Below are 19,380 nucleotides of genomic sequence, written 5' to 3' on the forward strand. Positions count from 1 at the left end.
CGGTACGATGGGCCCTCAGGTAGGACTCGCATGTATGCTACCGCAGACGACTCCCACATACGCAGTTCGTACCGGAGGGCCCATAATACGATATCGGACGTGTAAGAACGGTTCCGTAAAATTCTCTAATAGATAGTTGTTGGAACCGTTTTCGAACATCAGATACGGTACGATGGGCCCTCAGGTAGGAATCGCATGTATGCTACCGCAGACGACTCCCACATACGCAGTTCGTACCGGAGGGCCCATAATACGATATCGGACGTGTAAGAACGGTTCCGTAAAATTCTCTAATAGATAGTTGTTGGAACCGATTTCGAACATCAGATACGGTACGATGGGCCCTCAGGTAGGAATCGCATGTATGCTACCGCAGACGACTCCCACATACGCAGTTCGTACCGGAGGGCCCATAATACGATATCGGACGTGTAAGAACGGTTCCGTAAAATTCTCTAATAGATAGTTGTTGGAACCGTTTTCGAACATCAGATACGGTACGATGGGCCCTCAGGTAGGAATCGCATGTATGCTACCGCAGACGACTCCCACATACGCAGTTCGTACCGGAGGGCCCATAATACGATATCGGACGCGCAAGAACGGTTCCGTAAAATTCTCTAATAGATATTTGTTGGAACCGATTTCGAACATCAGATACGGTACGATGGGCCTTCAGGTAGGAACCGCATGTATGCTACCGCAGAAGACTCCCACATTCGCAGTTTGTACCGGAGGGCCCATAATACGATATCGGACGCGCAAGAACGGTTCCGTAAAATTATCTAATAGATAGTTGTTGGAACCGATTTTGAACATCAGATACGGTACGATGGGCCCTCAGGTAGGAACCGCATGTATGCTACCGCAGACGACTTCCACATACGCAGTTTGCACCGGAGGGCCCATAATACGATATCGGACGCGCAAGAACGGTTCCGTAAAATTCTCTAATAGATAGTTGTTGGAACCGATTTCGAACATCAGATACGGTACGATGGGCCCTCAGGTAGGAACCGCATGTATGCTACCGCAGACGACTTCCACATACGCAATTTTTACCGGAGGGCCCATAATACGATATAGGACGCGCAAGAACGGTTCGGTAAAATTCTCTAATAGATAGTTGTTGGAACCGATTTCGAACATCAGATACGGTACGATGGGCCCTCAGGTAGGAATCGCATGTATGCTACCGCAGACGACTCCCACATACGCAGTTCGTATCGGAGGGCCCATAATACGATATTGGACGTGTAAGAACGGTTCCGTAAAATTCTCTACTAGATAGTTGTTGGAACCGTTTTCGAACATCAGATACGGTACGATGGGCCCTCAGGTAGGAATCGCATGTATGCTACCGCAGACGACTCCCACATACGCAGTTCGTACCGGAGGGCCCATAATACGATATCGGACGCGCAAGAACGGTTCCGTAAAATTCTCTAATAGATAGTTGTTGGAACCGTTTTCGAACATCAGATACGGTACGATGGGCCCTCAGGTAGGAACCGCATGTATAATACCGCAGACGACTCCCACATACGCAGTTTGTACCGGAGGGCCCATAATACGATATCGGACGCGCAAGAACGGTTCCGTAAAATTATCTAATAGATAGTTGTTGGAACCGATTTCGAACATCAGATACGGTACGATGGGCCCTCAGGTAGGAATCGCATGTATGCTACCGCAGACGACTTCCACATACGCAGTTTGTACCGGAGGGCCCATAATACGATATCGGACGCGCAAGAACGGTTCCGTAAAATTCTCTAATAGATAGTTGTTGGAACCGATTTCGAACATCAGATACGGTACGATGGGCCCTCAGGTAGGAACCGCATGTATGCTACCGCAGACGACTTCCACATACGCAGTTTGTACCGGAGGGCCCATAATACGATATCGGACGCGCAAGAACGGTTCCGTAAAATTCTCTAATAGATAGTTGTTGGAACCGATTTCGAACATCAGATACGGTACGATGGGCCCTCAGGTAGGAATCGCATGTATGCTACCGCAGACGACTTCCACATACGCAGTTTGGACCGGAGGGCCCATAATACGATATCGGACGCGCAAGAACGGTTCCGTAAAATTATCTAATAGATAGTTGTTGGAACCGTTTTCGAACATCAGATACGGTACGATGGGCCCTCAGGTAGGAACCGCATGTATGCTACCGCAGACGACTTCCACATACGCAGTTTGTACCGGAGGGCCCATAATACGATATCGGACGCGCAAGAACGGTTCCGTAAAATTCTCTAATAGATAGTTGTTGGAACCGATTTCGAACATCAGATACGGTACGATGGGCCCTCAGGTAGGAACCGCATGTATGCTACCGCAGACGACTTCCACATACGCAGTTTGTACCGGAGGGCCCATAATACGATATCGGACGCGCAAGAACGGTTCGGTAAAATTCTCTAATAGATAGTTGTTGGAACCGATTTCGAACATCAGATACGGTACGATGGGCCCTCAGGTAGGAATCGCATGTATGCTACCGCAGAGGACTCCCACATACGCAGTTCGTACCGGAGGGCCCATAATACGATATTGGACGTGTAAGAACGGTTCCGTAAAATTCTCTAATAGATAGTTGTTGGAACCGTTTTCGAACATCAGATACGGTACGATGGGCCCTCAGGTAGGAATCGCATGTATGCTACCGCAGACGACTCCCACATACGCAGTTCGTACCGGAGGGCCCATAATACGATATCGGACGCGCAAGAACGGTTCCGTAAAATTCTCTAATAGATAGTTGTTGGAACCGTTTTCGAACATCAGATACGGTACGATGGGCCCTCAGGTAGGAACCGCATGTATAATACCGCAGACGACTCCCACATACGCAGTTTGTACCGGAGGGCCCATAATACGATATCGGACGCGCAAGAACGGTTCCGTAAAATTATCTAATAGATAGTTGTTGGAACCGATTTCGAACATCAGATACGGTACGATGGGCCCTCAGGTAGGAACCGCATGTATGCTACCGCAGACGACTTCCACATACGCAGTTTGTACCGGAGGGCCCATAATACGATATCGGACGCGCAAGAACGGTTCCCTAAAATTCTCTAATAGATAGTTGTTGGAACCGATTTCGAACATCAGATACGGTACGATGGGCCTTCAGGTAGGAACCGCATGTATGCTACCGCAGAAGACTCCCACATACGCAGTTTGTACCGGAGGGCCCATAATACGATATCGGACGCGCAAGAACGGTTCGGTAAAATTCTCTAATAGATAGTTGTTGGAACCGATTTCGAACATCAGATACGGAACGATGGGCCCTCAGGTAGGAACCGCATGTATGCTACCGCAGAAGACTCCCACATACGCAGTTTGTACCGGAGGGCCCATAATACGATATCGGACGTGCAAGAACGGTTCCCTAAAATTCTCTAATAGATATTTGTTGGAACCGATTTCGAACATCAGATACGGTACGATGGGCCCTCAGGTAGGAACCGCATGTATGCTACCGCAGAAGACTCCCACATACGCAGTTTGTACCGGAGGGCCCATAATACGATATCGGACGTGCAAGAACGGTTCCCTAAAATTCTCTAATAGATAGTTGTTGGAACCGATTTCGAACATCAGATACGGTACGATGGGCCCTCAGGTAGGAACCGCATGTATGCTACCGCAGAAGACTCCCACATACGCAGTTTGTACCGGAGGGCCCATAATACGATATCGGGCGTGCAAGAACGGTTCCCTAAAATTCTCTAATAGATATTTGTTGGAACCGATTTCGAACATCAGATACGGTACGATGGGCCCTCAGGTAGGAACCGCATGTATGCTATTGCAGAAGACTCCCACATACGCAGTTTGTACCGGAGGGCCCATAATACGATATCGGACGTGCAAGAACGGTTCCCTAAAATTCTCTAATAGATAGTTCTTGGAAGCGTTTTCGAACATCAGATACGGTACGATGGGCCTTCAGGTACGAACTGCGTGTATGCTACCGCAGAAGCCTCGCACATACGCAGTTTGTACCGGAAGGCCCATCGTATGATATCGGATGAGCAAGAACGGTTCCCTAAAACTCCCTAATAGATTCTTTTAGCGAACCGTTTTCATCATCATCATCATCATAATGCCTTTATTTGTGCCAATTAACAACCAACAAATGTCTACAATGTGGCACAGTGAAAAAAAAATTGCACAACTGTAAAACATGCTCAACTGATAAAACTAGCATGCAACAAAACACGACAGTACATTTTTAGCGACGGAAAATAATTTCATCTAATTGTCTACTGAGATTTACGTAGCTATCAAAAATATCATACTTTTCATGCCCAAGATTGTTTACACTTGTCTGCATTCTTGTTGTTGGTGATGTCATGTGTTGATTGTGGGTATAAAAAGTGAGAGCTGTCCTATTTGAGCGAGTCGGTACGTTAAAGTTCACTGTGAAGAAAAGTGTTGAGTCAATGTCCCCGTGAACTATTTTATATAAGGCAACCTCGCGCGATAATCTTCTGAGGGATAGACACTGTAGGCCAAATTTGTCGAGCAGGAGTTCATAGTTGTAAAAATGCCTTCGGCCAAGGTATTTGTCATAGATTATGCGCACAAAACGTCTCTGAACTGACTCTATTTTAGCTGCATCACGTAGTGTCAGTGAATTCCACACCACAGAGCCAAAGTCTAGTCTCGATCTGATAATAGAACAAAATAAACGAAGGAAACAAGCATAGTTTGCAAACGTTCTAGTTAATTGAGTAATCATTCGAAGTAATCTAAATGCAGAACAGGCAATATGGGCAACATGGCAGCCAAAGGATAGAGTTGTGTCAAAGTACACTCCTAGATCACGAAGCGATGATACTCTTAAAATGCACTTATCATCAATTGAGTAGAAATAGTGTATAATTTCACGTTTTTTACTGAAAGACATGACCTTCGTTTTTTCTGGATTGATGATTAAGCGATTTTTCCGACACCAGTCTAAAATATGCGATGCGTCACTCTGAAGAAGGTCACAGTCATCGATCAAACTAATACTTAAAAAGAGCTTAATGTAGTCTGCGAATAACAGCACGTTTGAGTTTACTACGCAATTAGATATCTCATTGATAAAGATAAAAAACAATAGTGGACCCAAATTGGAGCCCTGTGGTACTCCCGATGACGGATAAAAAGGATCAGAGAAGTTATTTAAAATGCGTACGACACAACGACGGTCAGTCAGGTAGCTTTGAAGCCATAATAAAAGCACAGGAGAAACGCCATTACGTGACAATTTGTGCAGCAGCAAAGCGTGGTTCACCTTGTCAAAGGCTTTCGAGAGGTCAAAATAAACAACGTCAACTTGACCGCGATTACAAACAAAAGGCACTGAATAATCAAGGAAAGTACAGAGGTTTGTCTCGACTGAGCGCCCCTTGATAAAACCGTGCTGAAAAGAACTGATACAGCGCTTAAAATAAAAAGACAGACGGGTGTGCATCACTATCTCAAATACTTTTGAAAAAGAACATAGCAATGATACAGGGCGATAGTTCCCAACTTGCGAAGTATCCCCCGTCTTATGAATAGGAACAACAATAGACTCTTTCCACAGAGATGGAAATATACCCTTACTCAATGAAATATTAAATATATGCTCTAAGATAGGCGCAAAAAGATTCGAGCAACCTTTAGCAATAAAGTTAGGCACATGATCTGTACCAGATGTTAGTTTCGGCTTCAGTTTCCTTATAGCCGCCAAGATCTCGCTAACAGTGACTTTGTCTACTGCACAAACATCAGAGTAGACAGGATCGTCAAGAAATGCACTATCTTTAGGAACATCGGAGGAAAAACTACCACTGAAATGACTTGCAAAAAAGTTGGCGATATCCTTCGGGTTAGACAGATAATCAGAATTTCTTCTGAGACAGATACCGTGTGTACTGCCTTTTGTATGTTGTGTAGCAAATTTCCAAAACTTATCTGGTTTGTGAAAAATACTATTTTCTACTGCGTTTAAATGAACACACTCGTCATGAATAAACAACTTTTTAACAAGAGACCGATAAATGCTGAACTTAGCATACCACATTTGCGATCCATTTTTTTTTTGTACAATTTGTGACAATGTGATTTTTTCTTTATGTAATATATTAGATCTTTAGAATACCACGAAGGATACTTTCTAGGTTTCGATGACCGTTTTGGAATAAAGTCTTCCATTCCATTTCTCACTACCGTCGTAAACGACTTGGCCGCTGAGTCGACAGAATCGTCCTTCAAAATGGATGACCAGTCGTAATTTTCAAAAAAACCTATAAAGACCAAAATAATCGCCTGTGTTGAAGGAGTAATACGTCTGCTTTGGGAGAGCTGCAGATTTCAACGAATTATGGAAGGCAACAATAAAGGGGGGGTGAAAGGCGTCAACCTTAACAAGTGAAACATCGGCAAGAGTTAAGCCGATGATTGGCACATTTGAAAGAAAAAGATCAAGGACGTTCCCAGCGCTGTTATCAAACCCGTTTAATTGACCAAGCCCATTAAAGTGTATGACATTCAATTGGTGAGACAACTTGCTTGCTGTTATACTGTTTTGACTAGTAACAAATCCTGACTGCCAGTTGGCACCAGGTAGGTTAAAATCACCATAAATGTGCACCCTGAACTTTGAAAAGTCAATTTCTTTTTCCAATGTATCAAAGTGTTCATTAAAATACGATTATCCGATAGGGGAGGGAAATAATAATTCCCAATTAGGTAGTTACAACCATCATTTGAAAGCAATTCTATCCAAACGCATTCTGGATAGGTTTCAAGGTCTTGTCTGCGATGCGAGGTAACTGACTGATTTACGGCGATTAATACACCGCCTCCGAATTTCTGGCGAGTTAAAGCATAATCCCGGTCACGACGGTGGACGGTATAAGAAGGCGGAAAATAGTCTGCACTTGAAATTTCCTCGTTGAGCCATGTTTCAGTTAAACAAATGATATTAAAATTGGAAGAGACTACATTTGGCAGAAATGTGTCCGCTTTGGTTCGTAAGCCACGAGTGTTTTGGTAGTACGCATTAAATGTCTCCATCATTCATCTTGGCATGATTGTTTTCAGATGTGCTCGTACGCGAAGCGTCCAACGTTCCAAAGAACGGGTGAAAAACACAACCATCGGGCCACACTTCCGGTCTGCTAATTAATTCGAATGAGTCCTGATTCACCTCGACATGGAAGGAAGAGTACGTCTCATACTTGGTCTTCATTTTAGAACAGCAAATCGGATTTCCCTTCAACAAAGGTTCGACGAGTAAAAGAACGTCAGAAGCTGTCGTGTCTGGAGCCAGACGCGAAACAAACAATGCTGCTTTCCGAGGGCGGGAAATTACGCCCACTTTCGAAGCCTTTCCAGTCCCAACCATTGGTTTGGCTCTTCGGCGTCTGTTCACGATCGTGAAGCCATCGGGCACTTCTGTCGCACTCAGGTGCTCACCTTGGCGTGGAATCTCCCGTAGACCAGCAGCTTGTGACGAGTCTTGCCCGTTCGAGTTGATTTGACGCACTTGTGCGTCAACTGCCGGGAGAACGCCCCTCGGCGCCGCCGCGGATGAACTCGAGGATTGCCTCGGCAACGCGGCCGCATTAGATTCCGCCGTGACGGACGAATACTGAGTCCTTGGTGGTACCGGTGCGGTAAGTCGTTCCAGAAGTTTTCGTTTGAGGTCGAAAACCTCAGAACGAAGATCTTTGTTTTCTTCTCTGAGGCACTTCACCTCTGCTGTCAGTACTTCCATTTTGATGCCGATGGTATTCATGCAGCGTTCAACAACTCGCTGGATGGAGCCTTCCCCGGTGATGCCGGTCTTGGTAGCAGAGACGACCTCTTCGGGGTCCTCAGAAAATGTGTCTGAGTCATACCCATCCTTCGAGCTTGTGCGAGGACGACGAGTGCATTTATTGCACTTGTAGGCACTTTTTCCTGACTGCATAAGCACTTCGTATTCGCCAGGACCAACATTAACGCAGTCGCAATGAATTATACGTTTGCAACCGCCTGCACAACCAAAGAAGTTCTGCTTATCGCAAACGCGAGCGGAGCAGCTACCGCACACGTCCCGCAGCTTCGGCGGCATGCCCTCCGGTACATACGCCGTTTGTACCGAAGGGCCCATCGTACGATATCGGATATGCAATAACGGTTCCCTAAAAACTCCCTAATAGTTTTAGGGAACCGTTTTCGAACATCAGATACGGTGCGATGGGCCTTTAGCTACGAACTGCGTGTATGCTACCGCAGAAGACTCGCACATACGCAGTTCGTACCGGAGGGCCCATCGTATGATATGGGATGTGCAAGAACGGTTCCCTAAAACTCCCTAATAGATACTTTTAGGGAACCGTTTTTGAACATCAGGTACGGTACGATGGGCCCTCAGGTTGGAACCGCATGTATGCTACCGCAGAAGCCTCGCACATACGCAGTTTGTACCGGAAGGCCCATCGTATGATATCGGATGTGCAAGAACGGTTCCCTAAAACTCCCTAATAGATACTTTTAGCGAACCGCTTTTTAACATCAGATACGGTACGATGGGCCCTCAGGTAGGAACCGCATGTATGCTACCGCGGAAGATTCGCACATACGCCGTTTGTACCGGAGGGCCCATCGTACGATATCGGATGTGCAATAACGGTTCCCTAAAAACTCCCTAATAGTTTTAGGGAACCGTTTTCGAACACCAGGTACGGTACGATGGGCCCTCAGGTAGGAACCGCATGTATGCTACCGCAGAAGACTCGCACATACGCAGTTTGTACCGGAGGGCCCATCGTACGATATCGGCTGTGGAAGAACGGTTCCCTACAAACTCCCTAATAGTTTTAGGGAACCTTTTTTGAACATCAAATACGGTACGATGATCCCTGGGGTACGAACTGCGCGTATGCTACCTCAGAAGACTCGCACATACGCAGTTTGTACCGGAGGGCCCATCGTATGATATCGGATGTGCAAGAACGGTTCCCTAAACCTCCCTAATCGATACTTTTAGGGAACCGTTTTTGAACATGAGATACGGTACGATGGGCCCTCAGGTACGAACTGAGCATGTGCGAGTCTTCTGTTTTAGCTCATGCGCAGTTCGTACCGGAGCGCCCATCTCACCGTATTGTGGTGTCATCCTGACTGTTATCACGCTGACCTGCGCGCATGCTCGCGTTCGCTTGCCTCGTATCGAAGGTACGACGCGTGGCGATATATACGGCGCACGGAATAAACTCACGCTTCGTTAAGCTGTGAACTACGTCGTTGTCTGTTCCTTCATCGCGCCGCAAGGCACTCGACACGTATCGGATGTGCGAAAACGGTTTCCTAAAAATCTCCAGTAGTAGTTTTAGCGAGCCGCTTTCGGAGCGCACTGTTCCATGCGTGAAATTTAACGTATTTCAGCGGATCGTAAACTGGCGCAACCATGCAAATGATGACCATGTTGATTGCATTTTACAGGCAGCGTCATCTTCTAGTAAACATATGAAACGTTCTGCAGGGCGCCAAACCGCGGCGGCCCGTAATTCCGGCGTGCGATCGACTGGTGTAAACAAGACGACCGACGGAACATTTACCGTTCGGAATTTCAAAACCTGCAAAGCTAGTTAGAGTAAAAAGTATCTCAACGACCGCAAAGGTAGGTGGTGTGTCTCTGTCATCTTGAACTTAAGTGATTGTTCAAGGTTGTATGCCGTCGAAGTTTGTCAGCACGCAGATCGCAAACAAATTACTAGCATGCGTAGATTACAGCATTCGTGATCGCTTACCATCGTGAGCCGTCCTCGAAATGATTTGGTTCAACCTCTCAAATGAACCAGAGTAGCATGGATGGCAAATTGCCTCCCGCTGTCCCAAGCCTAGCGCTCAGGTAGGGCGGCGGACAAACGGACCGGCATCTTTTTATACCCGAGTCGTTAACGATACGGTCTGCATTTTACATATTTCTAAAACTGTCGTTGGGTGCGTCTCTGGGAGTGAGTGAAGGTGCAGCAGCTTATTCAAGATTATACTCCGTTTCATACGTAGCATGCAACGCAGCCGTCAGTGGGCTTCACTGACGACTTCAGCAGCCCGAGTGAGAGAAACGAACAAGAGGAACCTACCGAAGCCCCCACGACTCGCGCGCGCATGCGCATTGGCGGTGCCAATGCGTTTGAGGACGGACCGTTCGTGTGGAAACGACTCGCTAAAACTCCCTATGGTCTCTGTGAAGTCCAAACGCAGTCGGCGCTGTACGATCAGCTGGAGCCAATCAAGGAGCGTGAAATGTGCCTCATCATGGCGTTTGTCGTCTTTGGGGGCTGGAGATCACCCGGTCGACCAATCTCGCACAGGAAAAAGAAAACGCAGGATCGCGGCGCATTCACTAGGTGGATGGATGAATGGATGTAACGGCTGTACTTTTTATAACGGGCGGTAGCTCGCGCCACCTAGGATATAAACCAGCCAACCACTGCGCATGATTGGTTCAGTCGGTGATAGGCAGCATACAAGGGCGATGGGCGCCGTGACGATGTATGCAGTTTTTAGCGCCGCTTGATTGGCCCCGATAGATCGCGGTGTCGGCTGGGGTCGGACTTTAAAAGGTTGCGGTCAGGTCGTCAATTCGTGTGCGGCGTTTGTAACGTTCTCAAATCATGAAATTCCGTTACTTGCGACGAAGCGTTGCAGGTCCTGGGTCCTGGTTCTCCCGGGTACTCTGTAAGACGGCTTCAGGACGACAAAAGCTTTTGCCACATCGCCATATTCCGGGTGTGGAACGTCGATCACGGCTGCTTCCTCGACAACCTCGTGAGACAACAGAACGGCTTCGATTTCCGACTGGGCAACTTGCCATGCCATGCAGTGAAAGAATTGCTTAATACGTTCTACGACGTAGAATCTTCCAGTTTCGTCGTAATAGACGATGTCTCCTGCAAATCAAATGGCAGCCGTTAGCCCCCGACGCGCTTTGCTTATTCAAACAGTTATATCTACACAGGTTGACTAATGTTCTTTTGTTAATAATTTAGCGACGCGGAAAACCAAAAAAAAAAAAAAGGGGGTGGAACGAAGAAAAGCTGCCTAAATAGGGCAGTAGCCTCTAAAGATATGTTGGTCTTTCAAAAAGCAATCAACCAGTCGAGACAGCCATTCTGACAGTCTTGGTGAATCGGGACCACGACAGGACAACGCGGACAGCGTTATGCACGTGCGTTCTTGGACCCGAACAGGGCAGGGGGGGGGGGGGGGGGGTGGAAGGTGGAGGGGTGGAGGGGAGGTGAGGAAGGAGGGAGGAAGGGAGGGAGGAAGTTTTCTAACCGGTAAAAGATCCGGAAATCTATTGGTTTGTTAGAGCGTTATGGCTCGCGGGAACGTGAACGGTGGTTACGTGACTTTACTTGTATGTACATTTTCTATATAATTATCGTTTTCTTAGTTACGCCTTCTGTCTGCGTCTTGGATGACTCGCGAAAAGCGCTTCTAGTCGCCACCTTGTGGAGTCGGTGCTCGTGTAAGAAGGGAATGCTTATGCTTGTTTCACCTGCATCTTAGCAGCACGAAGCGAAAAGGCGTCGTCTACTTGCAAGGGAAACAACTATTGTTCCACGTTCTCGAGCAACCTTCTTCAAGTACCGCTTGTTGAAAATACTGTTTTTGTTTAGGGCTGGTTGTGGAGGCTCAAAGTTGGTTTCTTGTTAATATACTGGGACAAGACGTTAATACTCGAATATCCCTTGAGACCAAATAAGGTGAACTTAATTGTAAAAAAAATCTCCAGTATTCAATGCGGTACCTGTTCGCAGCCATCCCTCCGGAGTGATCACTTCAGCAGTCGCGTCTGGGTTGTTGTAGTAGGCTCTCATACTTGTGGGTGATTTAACCCAGAGCTCTCCGTGGTCCTTAGGTCCAAGAACTTTTTCAGTGTCTATATCAACAACCTGTTTTTTTTTTTAATTTAAAGCGACGATAAGTTTATAAAAATAAAACAATATCTCGAGTATATTTATTAGTCCTTTACATTTCTGGTGAAAAAGTGGTATGAATGTGTTCATTAAACATGTCAGAACCTATGAGATTGCATAAGAACTTCGGGATGAACTAACCTTTCTAGAAATTACAAGAACTTCGGAAAAGTAAGGTCAGAAGCTGAAGTGCACTTAGACGGTCAGGTTTTTCTGCGGCGATCGCAGAATCAGGAAACGCTTAGGACGCTTAGGCCCTTGCAGACCATTCGTCAGTCTTCCAGGCCTGAAATGTTTTCTGATTCTGTGTTCGCCACAGAAGATACTAACCATCTAGGGGCAATATCGTTTTGATGATGTAAGAACCAATCGATGCTTAATACGATTTACTAAAGTTCTGATACGTTTGTTAGACAAATCATGGTACGTTTTTTTATTATTTATGTTTAATAGGGACTCACCTACCTTCATTTGCACGTCTGGAGCAGGAAAACCGATTGTCTTATGTTCCATTGTGTCGCGTGGCATCCAGGAGATCACATTCGAGAGTTCCGTCGTCCCGTACATGCTCCTGAAGCTTTTTATGCAGAACGCTGAAAGCATCGTTTCTAGGGCATTTTCTGTTACGCGAACGGCGACGACTATTACGTTCCTTACGCTGGAAAGGCGTATTCCGCTCTTGACCACGTGCCTGGCAAGCAGGTGTAGGGCTGTGGTGCTAGCAAAAAGCGTCGTGATCTGCTGGCAAAAAACAAAAGAACAAAAAAAGCTATAATCATAGTGATAAATGCATTGTTGTAGTTTAGTTGAAACCTGTATGTAAATTTTTCCGTCGCCGTTCCACCACTGTTGCTCTTACAAACTCCCTTTACTATATTAAATGCTTCTGCACCCTAAAAGGTCCAACCCTGACATATGCCTTTGTTTTAGACTTTTCCCAAGCGTTCGACAGCGTGCCGCACCGCCGTCCAAAATCTAAACCTTCCCCACTCTGCATCGACCACCTAACCCTTTCCTGGATTCAGAACTCCCTTTCCCTCAGAGAGGAGGCAACCGTAGCCGGTAATTCACTTCTGAGCTTTTATTTGTAACCTCTGGGGCTCCACAAGGTATTGCCCTTGGTCCCCTTTTATTTCTAATCTACATTAGCGACTTCCCACAGTCACTAACATAGGGTGTGCATCTGTATGCTAACAAGCGTGTGCTATGCAAAAATCTTAACAATCCTGATGATCATCTGCGTCTTCAAAGCGATGTTTACCAAGTAGTACGCTTGTGCTCCAAATGGCAAATGGCCCTTATCACTGCTAAAATACAAACTTGTTTCATTCACCGGTAAACGATCGAACTGAAACTTCACATATTCACTTAAGGATTCGCCCATCGCCGCCGTTTTGGCTTACCAGTACCTCGGTGTTGAACTGACCTCAAACCTTTTTTAGGTGCTCCATATTAACACGATTACCACTAAAGCATTCCGTACACTCGGTTATTTAAAGCACAATCTAAAATCTGCTCCCCCTCACCTTCGTACATTATCTTACGATACAAATGTCCACCCGAAGTTAGAATATGTGTCGCCATCTGGTCTCCTCACCAAACCTTTTTTATTAATCAAATCAAATATATTTAAAACAGAGCTGCTCGTTTCATTTCATCATTATACTCGCGTTTCGACAGCTTATCATTAATAAAACAAAATTATTTGATTTCCTTGCCGGAAACGCACCGTACAATTTCTTTTCTATGCTTAATCCACAGATTATGCTATAGCCCGGTGGAACTTACTGCTGTCTTCTAGAACAAATTAATAGAAATCACGAAACTTTAACATTAATAGCTTCAAGCGTATTTTTTGGACAACATTAGCATTCAACAATTCTATGATCTGTGACCTATACTTATATCTGTGATATTGTACTGATGTTAATATAATGAAGTGCGGTATGTGTCGTAATTTATTCTTCATGTTTTTATCCAACCCTATTGGCCCTCTTACTTAATGCCGAAAGGCCTTCGAGATATTTTGAATAAATAAATAAATAAGCTATATTGTTGCGAACTCAGAAATGCGCGAAATATGGCCGTGCAAAAACTGAGAAGGCTGTACCTCAATTTATCTTTGTTGCTCCTAGTTACTGATACACGCAGGGGTTAGCACAGTGGAATTTCACAAGCCAGTTAAGTGGTGGAGAGATAACTAAAAAGAGCAGATTGCTCTCACACCTGGGTTTAATTTCTGTTTCGTCCTTGCTGTGTCCCTCACAGTGTCACGTTTTGTGCATAAATTTGGAAGTAAATTTGAAGAAATTGCCAGGATCGAGCGCTTCCTTAACGATTTCTGCTTCCTATCTTAAATCAAAAGCGGTCCCGTACTTGACAGCACGGTGTACTTATTTATCTAAAATGGCCGCGGTTGTTCCGGAATAAAATTCATAATGACCGAAATGGACAAATAAATTCGCCGTCGTATCTGCTCCTGTCGTTGTTTGTTGAAGCAAGGTTTCATTCAAGATGCCTTTGTCGCTGCAGCAATGATTTTACTCGAAGCGCTCTGCTATCCAAATTCGCTGGAGAGGTTAGAATGAGCTATATGTTGACAATCAAAAAGTTGCTAATTCTGCAATGAAGGTTTTTACCACATACGACCCAAGGGTTGCATGCGGGACGTGCCGTAATCAGTTTGTTTCAGGGCTAGGGTCGCTGATTGATTTGGGTCTCCAAACAGAATTTTCGAATGGAAATCTTAAAGCTTGTTCATACTATGCTTAGGGCCAGTTAAGCGGCTTGGGTAGGTTTTATTTCTTAGCCCCTGTCATGCTTACGTGCTGAATAAAGCTATTAATATTACTATCGTTAATAACTTCCGATCGTTTGAGAAAACCCTGCCCATTAAGAGGGTTGCCCAGTGGCATACTCGCCCAACATAAAATCCCGTTCCGCAACTTTAGCTCTCCAGCGTCCAAGCTTGACCGAGCCGTTTATTCTGCATTCAAACTATGTGCAGATGAAACATAAAGTGCCAGGACCATTAGAGCTAGAGTTTGTCGTGTTCAGAAATAATTAAAAAAATGTACAGCGAGGACGGAAAGAAGGTACTCAACACTGCAACTTTTTGCTTTTGATAGAGCCCATTCGTTTACTTAACCTTATACCCGTGTGGAAAAGCAAACAAGAAAACGACAACCAGGTGTGGGTTAGGTTTAAAATTTGAGGAAGAATACAGACGACTTTGTGATATTACATGCCTGCATGAAGATCACGCTCAGAATACCAGCGCAGGCCTTTCTTTGAGTAGACATGTAACGTGTCTTTTTTCATGAATTGATGGCGAGTTCCTCACAATGGTGAAATCGCGTCTGAAATCTCTGTACACCCTACTGAAAAAAACCATTCGAAATTCAAACGGGTGGCAAACTGGTAAATCAAACGGGTGCAAACTTGTCGACCCGTTTGGATCAAACGTGATTATGGGATACGGGTAGCCGTTTGAAACGGTACCCATTTGATACAGGTGCCCGTTTGATACAGGTGCCCGTTCGACCTTGCACGTGACCACACGTTTGAACGTGCCATTCGAATCGTGAAATTATGCGCTAGCCCTAAACGGGGATCGTCTGGTAGGCTGGTTATCTTAAACTTATTTAAGACGTTCCAAAACTCATAAACCTATTTATAACATGAAGGAAACAGGCAGAACAAATGTGCTCACGTAGGTGCTTGCAAATGGACAGAAAAACAGACACCAAAGATTGTTTTCAATTCTCCTCAAAGTTTATTACGTCTTCTGTAGACAAGTACAAACGTGCAAGCGATCTGTGAAATGTGAGAGGCACTCTAAGCTTTTATATAACTGAGAAGGTAGCAAAGCAAACAAGAACCGAGGTAATTCTAGACTATGAAGGTTGACTTCCGAGAAATTATTCGCCCGGCTGCCGCGAGAATAGTGGCTGCATAATTATATAGATAATCTGGAAGAGTATGAGCAGAAGAACGGTCAATCGTTGCCAAGAAGTAGGTTGCAGTGCACTTACCATAAAAATAGCGGACTTCAAAGATGTAATCCGTGATATTTGTCGACACGGTCAAAGCAGGACAACCACACAAACACAAATGAGAGGGAACGGTTTCTTGGAAGTTTCAACACGATGTGGCGCACACGCTGCCAGTTGCCGAACCCAACCAAACCGCAAGAATTCCTGACTTCTTTGAAGAATCGCTTGTTGCCGATATAGACTTAGGACTTTTCGAACACTGATAGATTTGGTGCACATCCAATACGTTGTCGAGAGACATCCTAATAAGACCGCAGAGTTAAGCGCGATCCAAACCAACGCTTCTTTTTGCGCCTGTAGGTCGTGCGGGTGCGGATGTGACGCATTTCGTGGCGTTTTTGCTGTTTCCGGGCGCGCTTTCTGAGTCAGAACCGTGCGCTTTGGTTTGGACGGGCAAAACTTTGGGCGAGCGCGCACGCGCGCACAAGCAAAGTGCAACTGTGGCAGACTGGCCGGCCAGACGGCGAGAGAAAGAGAGAGAGAGAGATCGCGTAGTCATGTTGGAAGAGAATAAAAGGGGGGGGGGGGGGGGAGGAGAGGGCAGCCAGACGGCGAGAAACGCGGAGCCGGAACTAGCTTGCCCTCCACCGATTGGCCGGGACACAGGAGCGCCCTACTACGTCACCGCGCGTTTTTGTGCGCGTTGAGAAGAAGTTGAAATCAACCAACTTTCTTGTGCGCGCCCGGAAGGAGCGAAGAAGCGGCGCGACGTCACGAAAATACGTCACATCCGCAGCCGCACGACCTACAGGCGCAAAAAGAAGCGTTGGTTTGGATCGCGCTTTAAGCGCGATCCAAACCAACGCTTCTTTTTGCGCCTGTAGGTCGTGCGGCTGCGGATGTGACGCATTTTCGTGACGTCGCGCCGCTTCTTCGCTCCTTCCGGGCGCGCACGAAGAAGTTGGTTGATTTCAACTTCTTTCTCAAGCCGCACAAAAAAGCGCGGTGACGTAGCAGGCCGCGCCTGTGTCCCGGCCAATCGGTGGAGGGCAAGCTAGTTCCGGCTCCGCGTTTCTCGCCGTCTGGCTGCCCTCTCCTCCCCCCCCCCCCCCCTTTTATTCTCTTCCAACATGACAACGCGATCTCTCTCCCTCTCTCTTTCTCTCGCCGGCCAGTCTGTCGCTGTTGCACTTTGCTTGTGCGCTCGTGCCTGCGTGCGCGCGTGCGCCCCCGCCCGTAGCTGGCCCGTCCAAACCAAAGCGCACGCTTCTGACTCAGAAAGCGCGCCCGGAAACAGCAAAAACGACGCGGAATGCGTCACATCCGCAGCCGCACGACCTACAGGCGCAAAAAGAAGCGTTGGTTTGGATCGCGCTTTAGGCGACAGATCGAAGCAGGTGGACGCGCGAAGTTCGAGCTGGAACTGACAACAAGCAGACAAAGAAAAAAGCGGCTGCTAGGCGCACCCTTCCGGACCTCGTGTAGCTCGCGCGCGGCTGTGAGTCACGTGACGGGTGACAAGAGAGGAGGGAGGGGGCGAGGACCACAGGGACAGTCCCTCTCCCCCTTCCCAGGCATTCCAGTGAGATGTGTTTTTGTAACCTCGAAAAAAAAAAAAAAAAAAAAAAAATACGCGCGCCCGCATTTTAGCACGCTCGAACCTTGGAAATGGCAGCGGGGCGGCTAGAGGCTCGGCTTGCGCTTGAGCGAAGAAAGTACTCAGCGCGAGCTCGTAGTTTGACTGCTGCAACGGCGGGCGTGGTCTCGCAATGCTCGATGTTCTTGCAGCCGCGTGTACGCGTGCTACCTTCGCTGCGTCTTGAATTAAAGTGAAACGGAGTCTAGACGTACATTCTTTCACGCGGTCGCGTCTTTTGCGAGAGAGATTTGAGCTGAATAAGTAAATTGAGGCAACAAAGGTGGACAAAGTTTTAAAGTTCTGTCAAAAATATCGGCTCACCAACTTCGCGCGTTTACGTAAAACAACAACAAAAAAAAAAGTGTTAGTTTTAGTTGCAGTATAAGCGAACATCAGCGCAATTGAAATATGAATATAATTACTTGCATTACGCGGACGATCTGAAATCGATGAACCGGCGCTCCCAGCCTTCCGGAAACATTGGCTGCTACGGCTGAAACGCTAGGTGTGCCCACGCCGCCGATCTGTACGTTCAGTATCAAACGGGCTCCGGAGAGCCGTTTGATTAAACCGGTACAGTTCGCAACATGGTCACCGGTTTGAGCAAACGTGCGACAACTTTGCCCAAACGAGTCGCCCATTTGCCCCGAGGAGTGACCCGTTTGACACAGGAGTGACCTGTTTGTCCAAATAGGTGACCGTTATGGCTCATACGGGAGACCCCTTTGAGCCATACGGGCGACCCCTTTGACAAACTGGTGACCGGTATGGTTAAACTGTTACCGGTATGAACCCGTTTATTTTCATATAGGCGCCAAATGGTTTTTTTCAGTAGGGCACGATGTTTATTAATAAACAGTTTAAGCGTACTTGAAAAAATGCGATAACAAGAGACCGCGTGAAGGATGGCACCATTACTTAAAAAAACGCTGCTGATTTTTAGCAGTTTTATCAGTCTGTTTACTTTTTATTGTTTGTTTCAACTTATCTAACATCTTTGGCGCTAGTGGGAAGGGCACAAAAAATAATTCGTAGGTGCTCAGTGGGCGCGATCAACGAACAGGTTTTCAATATTAGCATTCATGTTTTCCTTATTTTTTCTTCTGTTTCGGGAGAAGAACGAATATTTTAATGTAGAGTGAACACTTTATCAGCATGTCCGGGCCCTTCACACATGATTACACATTTTCCAGTAAAAGGCGAAAAAATAAAACACACAATAAAACTGTTTTTCAACACTCATGAGGGTATTGAAAAATACCGTGAAGTGGTATAAAGGTTACCGTTTTCTAATGTAAAGCTAAGACCTTCATTTTCGCTCAACTAAACTTTAGAAGCATTTCTAGCAAGTACTTAGATACTCGATCTTGAAAAATAAATATTTTATAGCCATCGAATGTCGCTCGGAACAGCCGAAAATGGACTGGAACTTTCCGGAAGAGCACGCATCGGTAAAAGAAAGAACGTGGCCGAGCGGGTTTGAACTTCGTTTGTCCGCGTGGCAGTTGCGTGCGTTGCCAATTCGCACGCAGCAATATTAACAGGTACTACAATATTCAGTTTTTTTTGTTTTTCCAGAATAGACGAACTGTATTACCTTGTGTCTCCGCACGACGTCCACCGTCTCGGCAAAGCTTGTTCCTTCGGGAATGATGACGCACGTGGCGCCGGAGCAGACAACTCTCATGAGCATTCGGAATCCAACGGTCTGTGCGACAGCGAACAGCGCTCCAACGGTTTCCGTCTCGTCAAACATCATGTTGAG

The 19,380-nt window shown here is 46.3% G+C and overlaps 1 protein-coding gene across 1 annotated transcript; it reads right to left on the bottom strand.

Moving 5' to 3' along the window:
* Window positions 1–10,671: 10,671 nt before the first annotated feature.
* LOC121836577 (4-coumarate--CoA ligase-like 6) lies at window positions 10,672–19,374 on the bottom strand. Its single transcript, XM_042291511.1, has 4 exons — window positions 19,213–19,374; window positions 12,447–12,722; window positions 11,813–11,957; window positions 10,672–10,949 (listed from the first exon to the last, which is right to left on the bottom strand). The coding sequence occupies exons 1-4, from the start codon at window positions 19,372–19,374 to the stop codon at window positions 10,672–10,674; spliced, it is 861 nt and encodes a 286-aa protein (XP_042147445.1).
* Window positions 19,375–19,380: the final 6 nt, after the last annotated feature.

The sequence above is a fragment of the Ixodes scapularis genome, unplaced genomic scaffold (assembly GCF_016920785.2).
Source record: "Ixodes scapularis isolate PalLabHiFi unplaced genomic scaffold, ASM1692078v2 PGA_scaffold2__306_contigs__length_199485367, whole genome shotgun sequence".
Lineage (NCBI taxonomy): Eukaryota > Metazoa > Arthropoda > Arachnida > Ixodida > Ixodidae > Ixodes > Ixodes scapularis.

Coding starts and splice junctions, on each gene's coding strand:
- LOC121836577 (XM_042291511.1), bottom strand. CDS start 19,374: ATGATGTTTGACGAGACGGAAACCGTTGGAGCGCTGTTCGCTGTCGCA. Junction 12,723..19,212: donor ACGTCGTGCGGAGACACAAG/GTAATACAGTTC, acceptor GTTTTTTGCCAG/CAGATCACGACGCTTTTTGC. Junction 10,950..11,812: donor GGAGGGATGGCTGCGAACAG/GTACCGCATTGA, acceptor TTTGATTTGCAG/GAGACATCGTCTATTACGAC.